General features: G+C 33.4%; 2 protein-coding genes across 4 annotated transcripts in view; both read right to left on the bottom strand.

Annotated features, from left to right (window-relative positions):
* The window catches only part of LOC126975257 (cuticle protein 16.5-like), a 351,637-nt gene that overhangs the window by 68,620 nt on the left and 262,657 nt on the right, over positions 1 to 20,360 (bottom strand). The window lies entirely within an intron of this gene.
* Positions 1 to 20,360, bottom strand: part of LOC126975192 (prominin-1-A) — a 60,754-nt gene that overhangs the window by 4,757 nt on the left and 35,637 nt on the right. Inside the window, exons 7-15 of the mRNA XM_050822958.1 lie at positions 18,723 to 18,858; positions 15,543 to 15,713; positions 12,723 to 12,822; positions 9,927 to 10,008; positions 6,820 to 6,983; positions 4,934 to 5,155; positions 3,291 to 3,406; positions 1,599 to 1,789; positions 755 to 913 (exon numbers count right to left, since the gene is read on the bottom strand). Coding sequence (XP_050678915.1) covers positions 755 to 913; positions 1,599 to 1,789; positions 3,291 to 3,406; positions 4,934 to 5,155; positions 6,820 to 6,983; positions 9,927 to 10,008; positions 12,723 to 12,822; positions 15,543 to 15,713; positions 18,723 to 18,858 — 1,341 coding nt within the window. The remainder of the gene's footprint in view (positions 1 to 754; positions 914 to 1,598; positions 1,790 to 3,290; positions 3,407 to 4,933; positions 5,156 to 6,819; positions 6,984 to 9,926; positions 10,009 to 12,722; positions 12,823 to 15,542; positions 15,714 to 18,722; positions 18,859 to 20,360) is intronic.

Below are 20,360 nucleotides of genomic sequence, written 5' to 3'. Positions count from 1 at the left end.
AATAGCCCAGTGACCATGAAGCTGATTACTGAACTAGGGTTCCCTAGTTCAAATCCCGTAGGAGCTAAAGTTTGTTTTTTTATTTTTTTTATAACAACAGGGACAAGACGAGCCGGACGTTTAACTGATGGTTATTGATATGCTCTGACCATGACATGCAGTGCTGCTCAGGATTCTTGAAGAACCCGAAATTTTCTGAGCGGCGCTACAATTGCGCTCACGTAACTTAACTAGCTGCGGCGCTCTTTAGACTGAAACACAATAATATTTGTTGATAGTTTTACTTCATATAATATTCTTAAGTTTCGTTTTTCTTTTTTTGTGTGTAAGTAGCGGACTGTCTAGCGAATAGCTTCCTATTGCTTGCTCAAATATCAAGAGTACGTGTTGTTCTTTTTAATTAGTCAATGCTTAGGGCATACTCTCACGTAAAATATATTTATATATAGTAATTGAAATTACAAATAGTGTTATTGTTTAAATTAGTAAGCGAGGTTAAGTCTTGAAGTCATGTTTCACGCGGAGGCACAATGTGTTGGAACACACGCAGAGTGGTTTTTTAAACACCACACGTAAAATTGTTTCATTTTTTATTATTTGTGTGTGTGTATAAATAAAAGCTTTCTTTCTGAAAGGCCAGCACAAGAGCTATTGGCCTCTAGTATAGTTATTAATTAATACTTTCCAGGGACTTGCCATCTTATAAAGATAATTAGTAAAAGAAAGAAGAAGTAAAAAAGAAGTAAAAACATACAAGAGAGGCGACATATTTAGTACACAAGAGAGATCGAAGAGCTGCATAAACAGTATACAGCGGACGACATTTCCCGGCGTGGTTTCCTGCTGACGTCAGAACGTGAGTGCGCCAACCCGCCGTATGGGACACTAACCGGGACACGAACATTGAAACTTTCTGTAATTGAATAAATTAAAACATATAAATATAATGGTTATTACAGGAATAAAACGTATTGTAGCCTTTATCTCTTTTTGATGATTTTATATTTTTTAAAGAATCAAAATATCGGTTAAGAGAGTTTATTTTATCTTCATATATTTCTGCCAGCAATGCATTTGTGATTCCTCTAGTCATACAAGAGAGTAGGAGATCAAAAAATATATTTATTTATTTAGGTTGAAAAATACCACTTAAGGGGTTATCACTGTTGTAACAAAACATTTAAGATATTCTCTGCTTCAGATATTACCATTAAGTAAACATTAAAAACACTATTTCAACAATGCACAGGTTGTACACATTGAACTTTTCACTAAATCCATTCATATTTAATTATAAGATATACACAGCACTAATATTGCACAATACGGCAGCTGTATAGCTACAGATATTCTGCTTTAAGAATTTCGGTGAAACGATATCACGAGTCTTACCATATATTTTTATTTATTATTTATTAATCGCGTGCGCCAGTCATGAGTATGTCGGTGACGGGAACCCATAAGATTTTCCCCTACCAAAAAGTACTCAACACGGCTGAAGAAGTATTAATTTCAAAAATTTGAGGCGATGTAATAAAAGTTTCACTTTAAAAGCTTTGAGACATAAAATTCTCATTTCCATGCAATTTAATACTTACTTTCTGGGCAATGAAATCCCCTTGATTATTTATATAAAACTGAGCGGTGTGAATGTGGCTCAGCGAAATGTTCAATTTCCTTCTAAATGGGATCAATTGTAATTCTAGCTCCGTAAGTCTGAACACTAAGTTGGCTCTAAGTTGTTCCAGCGGTTTAATGTTCATCGAATGTAATTTTTGTGTTCTTGATGCTGAAACAAAACAAGGGTTTCGTTGTGAACTTGATGGTCCATATGGCCTAGTAGTTAGTGATACTGACATAAGTCATGTGTCAGCATTATCATCAGCCGGAAGACGTCCACTGCTGGACAAAAGCCTCCTGCAAAAATTCCCATGACGATCGGTCCTGGGCTGCCCTGATCCAACGTATTCCGGTGATCTTGACCAGATCGTCGGTCTATCTTGTGGGAGGCCTACCAACACTGTGTCTTCCGGTACGTGGTTGCCATACGAGGACTTTACTGCCCCAAGTCAGGTGTATCGGGTTTGAGTCTCAGCAGGTAAAAACTAGTATATATTGATTATAAATATTTGCTTCCAAGTCAAGACGTTTAAATGTAAATATGTTTGTAAGTATGTACCACACATAGTGCAAACTATGCCTGATTTGGATCAAGATAATTTGTGTGAAAGTGTAAAATATGAATAAACGTGGGGTGGTTTTCTAATTACAAGCAAGAGTCTTAATGTCGGGTGACGGCTATACTGCGATGTGTAGGTATTTTGTAATGCATAAAAATTCGAATAGATTAGGTAGACCTAGTTGTATTTCCGCCGTAGCTAGTGACATTACTGGGCAAATGAGACTTAACATCTTATGTGTCAAGGTGACGAGCGCAGTCGCAGTGCCACTCAGAATTTTTTGGGGATTTTCAAGAATCCTGAGCGGCACTGCATTGTAATGGGCAGGGCGTATCAATTACCATCAGCTGAACGTCCTGCTCGTCTAGTCCCTCATATTCATAAAAAAATAAATAATATTATACGTGTATTTATTTTGCACGTGACCTAATTTTGCACCTTACCTCAGGCGTTTGGTTAGTACTGTGTACATCTGGGTAAAGCTATTTTTATACGCTTTATATTAGCTTCACCTGTATGTTTGTATGTTTGTAACCGACTTCTTTGGGCGCGATTTTGACCCACTTTAAATGGCTAGATTTCGTTCAAACGTTGTAGATTTATCGAGGACCGATGACATTACACTAATTTGATAAAATTTTTCAATTTGCAAAATATGATTTTTTGTTAATTTATATAATTTTCATCTATAGTCGATAAGGCAGGAATTGATGTTAAAGTACATAATAGTTTTAGAAATACGCTTTTATAGAAAAATTTTAACTAAAAAATGAAAAATAAAAATAGTTAAAAAAAACTAAAAAGCACGCTTTATATAAAATTCAACTAAAAAATAGAAAATAAATTTAAATAGAAAATAGTGAAAAAAAAATATATTTTATTGTAAAAAAGCGTGGCGTGCGTTTTAAGATATTATTATGATATTATATTATTTTTAGTTGAATTTTACATAAAGCGTGCTTTTTAGTTTTTTTTAACTATTATTTATTAATTTATCTTCTAACATTAACTATAACACACACATATATAATATACAATTCTTTCTACACCCTTACTCTATGCTTCAAATTGACTGAGTTTTCACGTTATCAAAAACAATTCCATACATACCTAAAGTTTCTAAGCGTCCAGCAGTAGATAGGTCAGTGACCTGTGCTGCAATATTTTCCAACTGATCCATAAGTGAAGGTATATCCTTACCCACCACAGGACCGTCCAATTCTAATCTGCAAGAAAACAGTTCATAAGTTCATATTCTTACTCAGTGGGGGTACAAAAAGGAAGCAATTCATTTTAAGATTTATATCACAGGTTATTTTTGCTCCTTTTCTTACAATTATTTAAAAAATAAGCAATGTATTTTACACTTAAGAATATAACTGTTTGAAATTCCAAAAAAAAATAAAAAAAAAATAATAAACAAGTATTATTTTAAAATGAGCTCGTTTGACAATTCATACTTAACATTAACCAAAAACTCATAGATTTTCTTTTTCATTACATAATAAGATTTGAGCTACTTAGTAGTTTAAGTACTACTAAGTACTAAGTACTACTAAGTACTTTAAACAAAATGGAATATTCAACAAAAAATGAATTATAATCAATATATTATGTTATAGAGACAGCGATATTTAATAGACTTATATAGATTATAGCATTAAATATGGAAATTAGGAAAAAAAATTCAAACTTTAGACTATCTATATCTATGTAAGGAACCTTTTATTATCAATAGATCTTTAGTAAAACAACCATTTAAATAAAACACTTTTAAAAGTTTAAAATGCGTGTAATTGTAACTAATTTTACATCAGATTTTGCGTACAAAGTACATTTTTAAGTAAAGTTACAATTTTTTATTATTAGTTTAGTTAACCCTAGTTTCGTGATCTTTTCAGATAACGTTTTCAGGAGGACTGCGGTTGAAATGAGTCAAGATAGTATTTGTCATAGGTAGTTGTCATTATGAAGTTTAGCGACATTTGCTGTAGACAGATGGTATGATAACTATGACAGATGCCATTTAAAAAACATACAACAAAGAATGTATTTTTGAGCATCTTACATTGAGCACATAAAATAATTGCATATTATGTCGTATTCAATAAGATGGTACCTGCTTGCGCTCACAAGTATCTGCAGTCTACATTTGCGGACAATACGTTGAGGGGCTTCGTTAAAATATGAATCAGATTTAGCTTTGCATACAAATAAATCGCACAAATATAGTATAAGTCAATTGATCTGCTTTCCTGTCCATATCCATTCAAAACTCGGGAATACAAACTTATCGCATTGCCATAAAAATATTTTTATAAAAGTTAATATTGCTGCCCATTAAGGCTTAGCTTCAACTAGAGAATAGACAATTTATTACCGTACAGCTTCAATGTCAGATCAATTTGTCTATATGTAAGCCTATGTGTCATTAAATAATGCACGAAATATTTGTTTAAATTGATTTATAATGTTTTTTAAATACCGTCAAATGGAAACCGACGTACCACGTCGTTAAACACAGAAAAAGAAATAAATAAAGTTTATTCATATGGGCTTAAACTAAGCGGTTTTAAATCGAGTATTACCGAGATTATTCGAGGTTGAGTATTAGAATTCTATATTTTTTAGTGTCATTTAAAGATTGTCATGAAATTCTATAGGGACAAAGGTAAGATAAAGGCAAAAAGTATTAAATTTGGAATAACTTTACTTCGCGTTTATTAATAACACTAGCCAGAGCTAGAACATACCTGTACTTAGTCATATTAACGTCAGAAACAACAAGAATATCTTGCAGCAAACGATTGAAATTAACAGAAATAGTCTTCAAGAAACCGACATCAATGGCGCTCGACAATCTGTTCAAGTCGGCTTGGAGCTCCTCCCATTCGAAGTAAGATGTCTCCTTGTTCACATCAAGCATCTTGTCTAATTGAAATACTATATAAGCGGGCCTATTTCTTTCACAGTCCCTGGAATTTAATAAGATTCTCTTTTGAATAAAACACCTTTAAAAGGATTAAAATGCGTGTAATTGTAACTATGTTTTTACATTAGATTTTGCGTAAAAAGTAAACTCTGGAAAGGTTAATAAACGTCGGGTCAAATATTTTTTTTATGATAATAAGGGACGAGACGAGCAGGACGTCAGCTGATGGTAATTGATACGCCCTGCCCATTACAATGTAGTGCCGTTCAGTATTCTTGAAAAACCCCAAAAATTTTGAACAGCACTACAATTGCGCTCGTCACCTTGAGACATAAGATGTTAAGTCTCATTCGCCCTGTAATTTCACTAGTAAAAATGTATTCCGTAAATGCTGCTGTAATGTTAATATAACACCTATTTGAAAAAATGAAAAACTTATATAGATACACACACACAAATAACAAAAAATAAACAACGTAAAAATATAAGAACGTGTGGTGTTAAAAAAGAAAGCTAGTCAGCATGTGTTTCAACACAAATGTGTTGCATCGCTTCTTCTGTGGCCCCCGCGTGACACATGACTTCAAGAGGGTCACATCGCCTGAATAAAATTGACTAATTAAACATTAAAAACAATTTAGTAATTGTAATTTAGTAGTCTAAACTTAAAAACTAGAAGAATTTAATAAAACAAAAATAAAAAGCTCCTATTTCATACATTTATGCATTAGTCGCGTTCTTTATACGACAAATTTAATATATTTTGTCTACGTTTGTTTTAGATAATAAGAAAACAGCTCGACGATTATTTGAGAAAGAATTAGGCTTCCACGTTAAAAATGAAAACCTATGAAGCTTGGGAAAGAGCTTTCCGGATCATTGGAAGCTGTAAGCACTTTTTTACTAAATTAATAGAGCCAATAAGAGGACACTAGAACTTTTTAAAAGAGCTGGTGGCACAGTTATACTATAATGCACATAATGACGTATTAAATAATACAAGAATAAATGATTTTAAGAAAAAATATTTTACAAACTAGCTGACCTGACCGACGTTTTTCGTTTCATAATAAAAAAAAAACTCTTGCGGGTGGAATTTCTTAAAATTCTTATCTTTCCTCTACTCGGCAAAAGGAATATTCCTATCAAATTTCAAGTCTTATGGTTTCAGAGATATCGAGATGCGTCAATTATAGGTGTAAATCTCTTGGCTCAGATGGCAGAGCACTCGCACGGAACGCCAGAGATTGTGGGTTCGAGTCCCACATCGTTCATAAAATTTTGTTTTCAAATTTTATTTTTATATATTATGTAGCTAGATTAGAACTGAATTATGAATGACGTCACAGCTCAATTATCATCGTTTGAAGATTTGTTTCATATATTACGTACTATCATTAATGTATGACCTGTTACGTCATAATTACTGTGATACCTGCTATTGTTCTAAAATAAACTGAGATAGAAGAATCATTTCGTTACTTCATTTCTGAAAACATTTTATATTTCACCCTGCGGTTAATTATTGTAATGTTTGAGAGGACAAAAGTACAACTGTAAAAGAGCATTGGCCCAAAGGGTTGCCAGAACAAAATTTTAATTGGGGCAAGCTTTTTTAGGATAATTATTTTGTTTTTGTTTTGCTGTGATTTCAACTTACTCCAAAACTTCACTTCATTTTTAGCAATGATTAAATAAAATACTGACCTCAAGACATCTTTCACGGATACTTCTATCGTTACATTTTCTAGTTCTCTTAGCAACGCATCGAAAATACCCTCATTATGTTGTAAAAGTGGCGAGGGTCGGTCTAAGAGGGTAGATAAAGTGCTGTATTGTGGAGAATCCCATAACGCGTGACATATAAATATCTGAAAATGTTCAATACACTGGCTTAGTACGGTTGTATTCAGTCATTTAGTAGAAGCAGATCAAGATATTTAATGTAGTACAAGTTATATAATAAATCAAAATTATTAATTATTGTTACAAATATTAAAACCATAGTCCACTTTACTTTAATTCCATAGACAGTGTTGTTTCTCTCTACCTCCTGACAACTTAACCTCCTGTGTTATGTGTTTAGCAAAACCGATCAGCAAGCCAGTTGATCTTCAACAGTTGATCAGTGTGGTCGCATTCAAATATCATATTCGTGCATTGCATTCAATTATTAACTGAAGTAATTGCAAATTTAAAAAAAACCCTCATTGTGAAGAAGACGTTTTAGTCTACGACCTAAAACTATGTCTAACAAAATAAGAGAAAATCAGTTTTTTTTTGTTTGATGTCCATAATTTCTAAAGAAAATGGGATGGTTTTTTACTGATTTTTCTTGATAATTTTTACCATCTGTCCTATAGTCCGTTACGGCTTGACGTTGAAATTTGGAACAACTTGTATAACTTTTAGATGTATAAGGATTTTCTAGGGAGTGTGTAAACTGAATTTTTAGCTAGCTGGACTAGCTATCATGATAATCTAAAGCTAGAACGTCGCTTTCATAACATCGGTGAACCTTGATGAATTTTCATTAAATAAAATAAAAAGTAAATTCTTTTATTTTCTGTAAATTTATATTAACTTATAGGAGATTGCCCAACTGACTACGGAACTTAGTATTGTTATCAAATTTATTGTGCCATAAGTAAATTGAGCTTAATTTTTAGTTTGATTTTAACACTTTTAATTACATTAAAAAATCACTTATAATTCTGGGCATTTAACAGCAATATGATAATGAATTACCACAAAAAATGGGAATTTCAAATTTGTTAACACGCTGCTAAGTGCTTACGTTTTTTTTTTGTAATTTTTGGTTAAGGCAAAGATGGCACAATATAAATGATCAAATCAATGACTTATTTCGCACAGATTTTATCCCGAGATTTTGTTATTTCGTAATATCGTATAATATTGATAAAGTTAATAATATGAATTACTGTTTTCATAGAGTTCTGACACAACTAAGATTTTAACGATTCTATCCATGGGCAATCTCCTTTTATCAGTATTTGTTATTCAGTTAAAATTATTTATTTAAATAGCCTGGGGGCAGTCGCTCCATTTCCAAGTTGTGGTATCATTAAGAAGGCCATGAATGTTATAATTACCATTTATAAGTTTCTTCACAATTGTGTTGAATAACTTTTGAAAATTTTAGATACATAAACTGTAACTGTGTGTGTGATGACAGACCAAAGATGGACTTTAAAAGCGACAAGATGGGGTGGTGCCTCAGGTAACAGATACCGAGGTAGACCCAAAATGAGGTGAAGTGATGACCTTCTTACAGTGGCAGGTAAAAACAGGCTGGAGAAAGCAAAAAATTTAAGATGGAGGAGGTATATACCCGGATGGGATCAAGATTATAATTTAACTAATAACATTAGTTTAAGGTTACATTAAATATGTAATCTATACTCTTGAATAAATATCCTTATTATTATTATAAAACTGTAACTGATGTAATCAAAATATGCGATCAAGTCATATCACCTTCATTTTGTGTTATAAGAAACTCCAATAAAAGAAGTTATAAGAGTTTTCGCAAATAAGCAGAGGTAATGGTATTTCACGCCTTAAATATAATTTGAATATCCGACAATGTTGAACAAACTTTAGCAATTGAATATTTTTGTGAAAAGGCAATTCACGTATTACTTCGTGACTTTATGACGGGTGAGACACTTTTACATATTTTATAATATAACGGCTTGTACTCGCGACTTCGTTTGCGCAGAATTACATGTTTCAGAAATGTTAAATGTATCTATTTATAAGTATAAAATTATATCAGTTTTCAAGCTATAGGTAATACGTTATAAAATTAGATGTAGCTTCATAGTTCTATTTTTTTTTCTTTTAATGAAAATAAGGAACGAGACGAGCAAGACGTTCAGCTGATGATGATTGATATGCCCCGCCCATTACAATGCAGTGCCGCTCAGGATTCTTGAAAAACCCCAAAAATTCTGAGCGGCACTACAAATGGGCTCGTCACCTTGAGATGTTCAGTCTCATTTGCCTAGTAATTTCACTAGCTACCGGCGCCCTTTAGACTGACACACAGTAATGCTTATACATTACTGCTTCACGGCAGAAATAGGCTCCCACTGGTAGAACCTATTTTTTTACTGAAACATGTTAAAATTACGATAGCTTCATACTGTGGAATGAGCTTCCTTGCGCGGTGTTTCCAGGACGATACGACAGTATCATCATCATAGTTACCACGTCTCTGTACCGTAAGTCATCACTGGCAACACACACACAGGTTAAAAACGTTCGTCTTTAGACACTGAGATATTTGGGACGTGAAGATTTTACGGAGCTTCCCGAACGCTGCCCATCTGAGGTGGATTTGAGGAGTGACCTCTTTCTCGAAATTGGACCTGCCTAACTGGATTTTTTGTCTAACGACCACGGTACGACATGGGTACCTTAAAAAAATAGCCGACAACACTCCTTTGATTTCTCTGGTTTTGCAGGAGAGTGTGACCGATGTGTACGTTTGTTTGTCCTCTTCTACTAAAAAACTATTTTTCGATATCCGATTATGATAAAGCAAAGCCTACTTTTAATTAAACTTTTCGATCACACGCTCCAGTGGGAATCTGATCATTTACTGAGACAATCCATGGATTGGATTTCCAATTAAATTAACCTAAAAAGCTGGAATAATTGCCAGATTTATTTTAGGAATATTAAGATATAGATAACTTTAAATATTTATGATAATGTAAAAACATTAAGTGAGTTATGGATGTGTAAAGTTACGGATCATTGAAATGTTGATTTGGTGAATTATTTACCTCCGCATGACCAGCTATGAGAAACGTAACGGATATTACGCACCATAGAACCAGAGAGATCAGGGATAACCACACCGAAGATCTGAAATATAAATAAAACATGAACAAAAAATATTACTAAAATACTATTACGAGCATAGCTTGAAAAGGAATCCTATATTAAGTACTTAAGGTGTATTTTTAAATATTTCGTGCTTGTAGTTATTAAAGTTCAAAGTGACTATGATCATACGATATTCGTCAAAAACATCGAAAACATAGAAGTTAGATCCTTAAATAATATTCATAATATTAATTACGCTCGCTACTTTTGCATCAAACTTTTCACAGGCAACTACAAAGAATACGATAAGTTGCCAGTTCTGGGGGCCTACTCCTAAAATCGATATTCGATATATCGTGGCATTAGTCGTGTCGAATCCTACTCTTAGTTACATCGTATTCAATGTCGAAACGATGATTGAACGAACGAAACATTTTTAGATATTATCGGTCCTAACCCTACTCCTACTTGAAAATGTCAGAGACGAATATTCGAATTCGCAAACAATTAAACGTCACTTTTACGATAATCTCAACGACACCTTCTAGGCTGTCGTTTCTATTATCGTTTCAAGCTGTATAGATATATTTGCCATACAATATACACACTTAATAAATAAAATTAAAATAATTATATGTGATTTACTATTCAACAGGATTTTTTTTCTACCAAGTAATTTAAGTCATTTTATTGATCGTTTATGCGTAGAAAGTAATGCAAATGGCCGCCTGAGAAATAGGAAGTTGACGAAAAGGGTTGAGTTACTTTTTTTTACATTTAATTATCTGCAAGTTTTGTTTTATTTATAAAATTTTAAGTGGTCATATTATATTCATTACATAATTTTTGAATATTTACATTTTGTGTAAATGATACCAAATTGGTGGTGCAAAGTCTGGCATGGTCCTTAGCGTCTAAACTATGTTTTGACTTTTGACACTAAACAGCGACATAGCACAGATAATATTTAGTTTTTCAAGGTTTTTCAAAATAATAGTCTGTGGTTACGATGTTGTTACGATAAACGATATCGAATACGAGCGTTAGAGAGTTAGAGTAGGGTAGGTGCGATACATTCGGAGTATTATCGTATCGTTCGGAATGTATCGTTGTCGATTTTGCGAGTAGACATCCTGTATCATATTCACTCTAGTCGTCTCAGGCCTGTATATACCTTACGTGTTTCAAGTAAATATTTGTAAGACAGCGAAAAAATACATGAAGTAGAGATCTAATTTATGCCAGACTTATATTTGACTGCGTTCAAAATTTCACGGTGATTAGAATAATATTAAAAATAATAATAAGTGGCGTTCCTCCACAGTGCGGTTTTCAAGGAGCTTTCTTCCACGTACTACAAAACTGTGGACCTTGTGGTCCTTGTTCGTTGTTTCCGTGACGATATGACATGGGTACCTTTAAAAAAGCGCGTACACCTTCCTGAAAGGCCGACAACGCTCCTGTATTTCCTCTGGTGTTGAAAGAGAATGTGGACGGCGGTGATCACTTAACACCAGGTGACCCTTACGCTCGATCAAACTTGTATATACACTAGTAGTTATTCGCGGCTTCTTCCGAATCTATATTACAGTATGCATATATACAAAACTATCATAATATATTTCTCATCGTTACGGCGGCCGCGGCGTTTATAATAAACATTTTGTTCTTTGACTTACTTTGCAAATCCGACTACCATGAAAAATAATGTGATTTTCAATTCTTAAATTTTTTTATATTAGTATAGACTAATTATGTTATTCAAGTTTATTTTAAGTGTTATAATCACAATCTGAGCTCGAAATCCATTTCAAAGGTCAGATGTGACTGCGAAATGTCATGGTGATTGGTTTAGAAGTTTCGGTGTGAAAGCGTAGCAAACAAATTCATCTTATATTTATAATATTCGATAGAATGGGTTTTCTTAGAAATAAAATTTAATGTTCAACGACTATTTATACTATTAAAACTTTTGAAAGACATTGAAACTTTATTTATTCACACCGTTTTACTCACATTTTATCGGTGTGCCCACTCGCTATGTCAAGCCGCGCATTGCAAGCGCAAGTACGCAGTTTGAGACGGAACACTACCCCGACCTCACTACACTCACCCTGATGAAAGATCTTCGAATGGTCCAAAATTAGTCGGTACCAACTCCGACAAGCCGTAAGTAAAGCCGTGTTAATAAATAAAGACTATTTATACATTATTTTAAAAGGCATAAAAGGCATTTATTTTCTCACAATTGATTCCTTTAGAATTACTTTTGATGTCATTTCTAATATACTAGACAATACTACCGCTTCGAATACAAATGGAGCTCTGAAAGAGAAGAAGGGGCGCAAGAAAATGTCAAGAAACTCTCACAGCATTCTTTTTTTGCGCTCTTTTTATCAATTATACAATATTGTACAGTCTTAGCCTTTGCTATAAAATAATCATATTCTAGTCCCAGGCTGTCGGATCACTTAGATATTCAGCTGTGGAGTAGTAGGATTTACAATAGAGCCATTTTTTAATAAAACATTTAAATTTATTTACAGATAATAACTGAACAGTGGCTGGGACTTTATTATAAAAGTGAATACATTTACTCTTAAAGCTATTATGTATCTTATGAAGCCTACTAGAACTACTTACAAGCAATTCCTTGTCACTAGTGTTATAATAATGAAAATCACTAATAAGAGCAAAAAGGTGACGATTTTTGTGAACGTATATCAAATTTAATTAAGTATTCATTAACTTACAGTTGCAGAGTTCTTTTTGCGTGGATCTTGGCGTCTCCACAACCACATAATAACGCTAGGAATATTAACATTGTCACAAAAGCAAATGCAACAGTACAACCTGAAAAATATTTTTATGTTTGTAAAAAGAAATTTGGAAGTTTTTGTAGACAAAAGTAGAGTTATTTTTTATTAATGCGTAATGCACACAGATAATAATAATAAAGCCCTTTATCCAGACCTACTTAGTATCTATTTACAAACTATTAAGATCTTAAAACTACAAATATATTTCTGTTGCTGAACTATTCTTAATAATATATTATATTTTAATACTTAATCATTTTATGTAGGTCTGTTTGCCAAGCGGCAAAGACCTCCTCAAACATTTTTCATTCCTGCCTATCTTGGGCCATTCTACTCCATGTTACTCCTGCTACTTGTCTTATATCATCATCCCACCTTTTCTGTGGTCTGCCTCTTTTCTTTTTTCCTTATCTAGGGTTCCATCGTGTCATAATTTTGCTCAATTTCTTAACCTCTAATCATGTGCCCTGCCCATTTTCATTTGAGTCTTTTGATTTTGGATGTTATGTCTATGACCTTCGTCTTTTTTCTGATGTCATGGTTTTTTATTCTGTCCGACCTTTACGCATTCAACATACTTCTTTCCATTGCATTTATTGTTTCCTGTTTTCTCGTCGTATTTTGTGGTAAAGGCTATGTTTGGCTTCCATACATTAAAACAGGAAGGAGATGTTAAATAGTTTTTCTTTTGTGGAGAGATTTTTCTTTCATGGCCTTTCATGACACATAGTATATGTATTGTATTGGCGATTTTCTTTTTAAACTTGAAGGTAGGTAAAAGAAGAACATGAGTATTTTTAAATTATTTCTCAGGACTTTAGAACTATTTTCGTTGTCTGTCCATACAGACACACGAAACATATTATTATTTAGATATCAAAATCACGTGTAATGTGAATTAATGAATAAGTTTACTTTATTGCACTTAAAATATATTAATTTGTATATAACTGTTATGGTAGTACAATTAGGCGACCTTATTTCTGTTCAGCGTTCTCTTCCAAGTAACCTTAGGAGAGTCCAAGTGTAGGAGATTATATTTGCATATATCTTGACATAATGCTACTAAACAACCTTTATAGGATATAGCTATACATATATTTATAATAAATACAACATACATTTAAACTGTTAGATAAACTCACAAAGTTGTATTAAAAAAATAGGATTTAACAACTACAAAAATCATAGGGCTGGCACCGCTCCTGTTTCCTCAGGTGTTGCAACAGAATATGGGCGGCGATGATCACTTAACACCAGGTGACCTGTACGCTCGTTTGTTTGTCCTACTCCTCGATAAAAAAAGGTTAAAGTACTACTACATACTATATATACTTATATATAATAGTTATTGTATATACATTTTCAATGGGATCGGAGGCCTATCACAGTATGCTACGCCATAAGTAATTTTGTGATCCGTTGCTACTCATATTGCTAGTGTCATGACATGTCAGGTGGGCCGTTTGCGCGATCCGTTATCTATTCACGTAGAAAAGTAGGGGCAAGTTAACCTAGAAAAATAAAAACTACGTTTAAAAAAACCGACTCCAAAAACTCAAAAGTATCAAATAACTAAAAATTTAATTTAATACACCTCTTCTGCAAACCTTTACCTTTAATATTAATAAAATACTATTATTTATATGTGCTATCTATTTCGCATCGTATAAAAGGAGAATTACGTAAATCGGATCATAAATCTCAGAGTAATCGGTGTACATACATAGAAAAAAATACTGATCGAATTGATAACCTCCTCCTTTTTAAAGTCGGTTAAAAAGTGTTTTCTACTAATTGAATGAACTCGATCGAATATCTAATAATCTATATCGAACAAAATGATAATGTGTCCAGTAATACCGAACTACGATCGAGGCTCTTTAGATTGCCCATAGATTAAGATCCTGGAATGGAGGGGCGAGTCAACCCTTATTCAGAAATTGTCTCAAACATTTTTTTTGTTTTTAACTGACGCACTTACACACCAATTATGTATTTAGACCCAAATTAATACATTTAGGCATTTACTTTTAAATTGTATTTATTATTATGTGTTAATGTTTTTCATTGTTTTAAATAAAAGTATTTTGTTAGTATTGTTAGTCATTATTTTCGATATCAGGACCGCCTTTTGAGGTAAAAGCCTCCACCATTAATTTCCACTCATTCTTGCAATTCTTATCCACATCTTTCCTGCTGCTTCTACTACGTCATCGCTTCATTTCTTATTATCAGCCTGCCTCGATTTCGTTTCCATAGGATATCAGTTCATTACTACTTTGGACCGTGTTTCGTCTTTTTTTCTTTGTATAAGTCCAGCTCATTTCCATTTTAAACGTAGAAAATATAAGGCTACATCTTTTGCTCTGGTTTTCTTTCTTATTCTAATGTTAGTTTTGTCTCTTAGCCTTAGCCCAATATAACTTCTCTCAATTCCTCTCTGACAAACTTTATTTTTTTCTAAGTTTCTATCTGTCACAGCGGCCATAAGCTCTGAACATTTGATTGTTATTCGATGCCAAAAATAGGCAAGGTGGAGGGCCAAAGACCAGGCGGACGATCAGCCAGCCGCTGGTCGGACCAGATCAAGTCACTCACTGTCCTACCACTAACGACCGCAATAAGGAAGGCCGAGGACTGAAAGGAGTGGAGGGCTTTAGTGAATAACCTTACGAAAGCCTTAAATTACGGACGTGATCTTCAGAAATGAAGAATCCGACCAAGAAGAAGGATATGCAAAAAATATTTTACCTAACATAGTGACCCATCTCCAGAAGTCGTACCGCTCGAGCCTGTCGAGCCCACCTTCCAGTCTCCTGGCCAGGCTGTGGAGACCAGACGTTAAATGACGAACAATATTTTTCAACACTTTAGCAGACCTGTGTACCATTTGACGACGTATCTCAATATCGCGAAGAATGTCTGAAAATATAAAAAAGACTACGTTTAAGAAAACCGACTTCAAATATTAAAAACAATAAAAAAAAATTAAAGATTTAATTTGATTATGCAAACCTTATACCCTTAATATCAATAAAAAAATATTACTTGTATTATACCTATTGATAGGTCTTAAGGATTAATTATATATAATCAAGCTAAATGAAAACTCCTAAAAAGCCGTACATGAACTAAAATTTCGTCCACGTAAACAAAAATGTTTATAAAATGAAAACAACTCGGCCAACTTGTGTTACCAAATGGCAATTATACCGCATCAAACTAAAGAACGTAAATTGGATCTTAAATCTCAGCACAAACTAAGTACTTAAAAATATACCAATCGAATTGAGAACCTCCTCCTTTTTGAAGTCGGTAAATGACACTAAAGTTTATTGCCTATATTGATGGATGGACTTGTTTTGGGAAGTTTGAAGATGGCGTGCTCCCTTGGGCAATCAGAAAGTAAATGAGATCTGTTATGTTACCCCGCTGAGATTTATATGAATCATCAATACTTTTCGCAGCGTACGACCAATAAAGACTGATAGGGGCAAATTTTTATAACTTCAAAAAAAAAATCAAAATCATTTATTTCGCACTTTTCATATACAAATTAACATTTTATACTGACCCCCACACTAGGCGTTGCCTGTCTCGTGGATAGTAGAATTAACAGAAAATAAAGATATACAAGCGGCTAGTGACAACAAGCTGATTACTAAAATTTTACTAATCATAAAAGAAATAAACTAACAGTAATAACTATACAAGTATTAATTGTGTGTATATGTGTATATGTGTTGTGTGTATGAAAGTGTGTTTATTGTGTATATGTGTTGTGTGTATTTTTTTAGGATTGTACCTTAAGAAGATTTTCAGTTTCCATATAGGATAGTTGTATTAAATATTTTGATAGAAGCTCTTTAGCCTTGAAGATGGAGTGTTCTTTAAATTTACATAGCTGGACCAGTTTATTATAAATACGGGGGTACAAAAAGGTTGGAAAGCGACATGCAAATGCAGTTTTGACATTAGTAACAGGCAATTTGTAAACTCGGTTTTTAAGCAATGTGTTGTATTCTTTTGAGTTCAGAGCTGTTTTGTGGACATGCATCGCCACTCTTATCAGGTACAGCTTTCGAACACTGAGTACCTGAGCGTCGCTGTACAAACCATTCGTTGGGTATCTAATCGGTTTCCTCAAAGCTTTTAACACAGCTCTTTGCGCTCTTTCCAATTTTATGAGGTTGGTGGAATTTGTACCTCCCAGGCTAGAATGCAGTAATTTATGATTGATTGTCCGAGGGCTAAATAGATGCTTTTTAATAATGAAAGCTCAGCGGACTCTCGAAGCAATTTAATGGTGTATACCAATATTCGTAAACGAGTTGAGACAGCAGCAACGTGATCTCTGAAACTTAATGTTTCGTCAACGACTATTCCAAGATATCTCATTGCGTTAACTCTTTTAATGTGGTCACAAGTGCACTTTTGAGCTGGACGTCTTGTACAGTTTGTACTGTGAATTTTAAGATTTTGCTGTTGCTTCGGTTACAATAGAAAATACAATTTAAAAATAAATCGTGCAAACTATAATATTATGTACTTTTTGAATATATTTGTAAAATAAACTTTTTGTCGGCGGTCATATTTTAGTGGCCATACTGATTCGAGTTTCAAATTCCTATCGCTTCACTTTAAAAATAAGTGAAGTATCATCAGCAAACAATAGAATCTCATGGCTATTATCTACTACAAACGATAGATCGTTAATGTATATAAAAAACAAGAAAGGACCGAGAATCAAACCCTGTGGAACACCTATTCCCACAGGTTTACCCGAAGACCGTTTGCCATTTACATCGACTATCTGAACTCTTTTGCTTAAATATGATTTTAACAGATTAAGGGCTCTATTTTTCACTTAAGTAATAGGAGTAAATCATGCAAATTATAATATTATGCACTTTTTGAATATATTTGTAGAAGAAACTTTTTTTTCGCGGTCATATTGAAATGCCCTAACTGGTTCGAGTTTCAAATCCCTATCTAATATCAAATGCGTGGTACGAGCATTTCTTATCCCCATCTCAAATGCGGCTAATGCCTAAGAAAGTTTTCACTTCAAAATTTAAATATCAAACAGTATAAATATCTCAAGAACGAAAAAGCATTACTAACAAAAGAGCTACAAAGTTTCACAATATTTTTCAATTTATTAATTCCGTTTGTTTTGTCATTTTGCTTTTGGTCACATTCACAAATACCATAGAACAGATATAATAGTGTTCTGTGACAGTTATAGTCGCACAGCACAATTTTTGTAAGTCCCAATGCTCAAAATAAAAGTTTCAATCTGCTTGCTATTAAAATACCTTAATATTCGTTTGAACTGTACATTTAATAGCAACATTTCACAGCATAGAATATTAATTTTCCATGTATGGTGTTTTTATGAAAATAAGGGACAACACGAGCAGGACGTACAGCTGATGGTTATTGATACGCTCTGCCTATTACAATGCAGTGCCGCTCAGGATTCTTGAAGACCCAAAATTTCTGAGCGGCACTACAACTGCGCTCCTTACCTTGGGACATAGGATGTTAAGTCATATTTGCACAGTAATTTCACTAGCAACAGCACCCTCCAGACCGAAACACAGTAATGCTAACACATTACTGCTTCAGGGCAGAAATAGGCGCCGTTATGGTACCCATAATCTAATCGGTATCCTGTGCAAAGGAACCACCCACTGGTAAAACATGTAAATAATGGTGTTAAAACGTGGATTAAGAACTATGTGACCAACTTATAATTAGTGGTACAAACACATTTACAAATAAATACACGAATCAGCAATAGGTTTTTATAATGGTCTTTCGATAGGAAAACACTTATCAATACTGTATAATATGCACTGTGTTGACTGTTAAAATCTTCTAAGTTACCTTACTTGTTATACTTATACTTAGCTTCTTATAAGTTACCTTCCCTAATAATTTCCGTTTGAGCTAATATTGCAGAAGGTAATGTCTGGAACTCCTGTCTGGCCTTTGATATTGCTTCCGTCAGGTTATCTACGCCCAGGGTTCGTAGCTCAAGTAATTGTGGTTCCTGCAGGATCTGAAACGGATATGCTTTCATTCTAGATTTGAATATTAGTTTTACAATTTATTCTTGTTCGACTTGCATTTGCATAATATGGAGTTAAAATTTTATTAAAATCTGTTATTGATATTTAGCTATTTATAATTACAGAAAGTGATTCAATAATATGTGATCATATTGTGTATTTTGGGACTGTCTTAGTTTGTAGAAGAGTACAGAGTACAGATAGATAACCACGTATTAAATAAAACATATTAATATCAGCGTAATAATCGAAAGAAATAAATCAAATTTACATATATTATGCTTTAAAATAAAATAAAATAATAATGTAATAAAACAACCTTAGCCAGGTTACATCGTGGTTTCATAAAACCACATAATTGCTTTACCATACAAATATATACAAATTTAATTTGAAAACAAAATTTTTGAACGATGCGGGATTCAAACCCGCGACCTGTCACGTTCCATGCGAGCGCTCTTCCACAAATCAACCATTGGAATGACGTATCGTTGATAAATCTTGTATGTCTTGTTCAACCCTTAGGTTGTGGCTTCATCTACAGGATCTACTTTACATTTGATAACCTGCTCAACCCCAATATATGCATGTAAGGAAATTGACTTGAGAATGTCGCTATTTCAGATCTAAACAATTTGTTATTTTTTAAAGTACTAACCAATTTTCTATTTAATTTGCCGGGGTCAAGAAACCGGCTTTTAAATTGATATTTGAATCCATTTCAAAGATTTGTTATTTCAATAACCGATCCATGGAACCTTCAAAAAGGGGGTAAACGCATTTAAAAGAGTTACACGCCTCAAATTAGAATACCATCCACATCATCGGGATGTGTTTCTTCACAGTGCGGTTTTCAAGGAACTTTCTTCCACGTACAATCAAGCTTTGGAATGAATTTCATTCTTCTTCATCTTTCATCACAGAGTAGATATTACCACAGAGTAAGGATGGATACTTACGTACTAAGTATTACTAAAACCCTACAACATAAATCAGAGCAAAGATAGCGACTTTGAAAATAGTCGAAATTCAAATTTAAAAAAATTGTTTCTTTCACAAGAGTATTAAATAATTTGCAGTATTATATTTTGCACGATGGTAATTGGATGGATGGTAAATGATGGATTTCTTATGGACAGTATTTAATATTCTGTTCATGCAATACAATCGTATTAAACATAGAGTTAAGAAAATTGAACTAAATATGCAAGTCGATACGGCGACGGTTTTATACTACCAAAAATACGGACTTAATACGGAAAATTTAATATTTTGACGTTTTAAGAAGCACAATTATATAACTGTCTTCCAAAAGATATAATACCAAAGAATCACCCTCACGCTTAGATCATTAATACGTTTAGATAGATTATCACAGCTTAGAAAAAAAAATAGAGTTAAGAGTTAACCTCTATTTTGAGCAATGCAACGGTACTCACAAACGGCCATACAAATCTCGAGTGTAAGAGGAAGCTTGTCATGGACACTAAAG

The sequence above is a fragment of the Leptidea sinapis genome, chromosome 35 (assembly GCF_905404315.1).
Source record: "Leptidea sinapis chromosome 35, ilLepSina1.1, whole genome shotgun sequence".
In the NCBI taxonomy this organism is placed as follows: Eukaryota; Metazoa; Arthropoda; class Insecta; order Lepidoptera; family Pieridae; genus Leptidea; species Leptidea sinapis.
The sequence above is the reverse complement of the archived record's forward strand: the minus strand, read 5'-3'. Positions and strand labels throughout refer to the sequence as shown.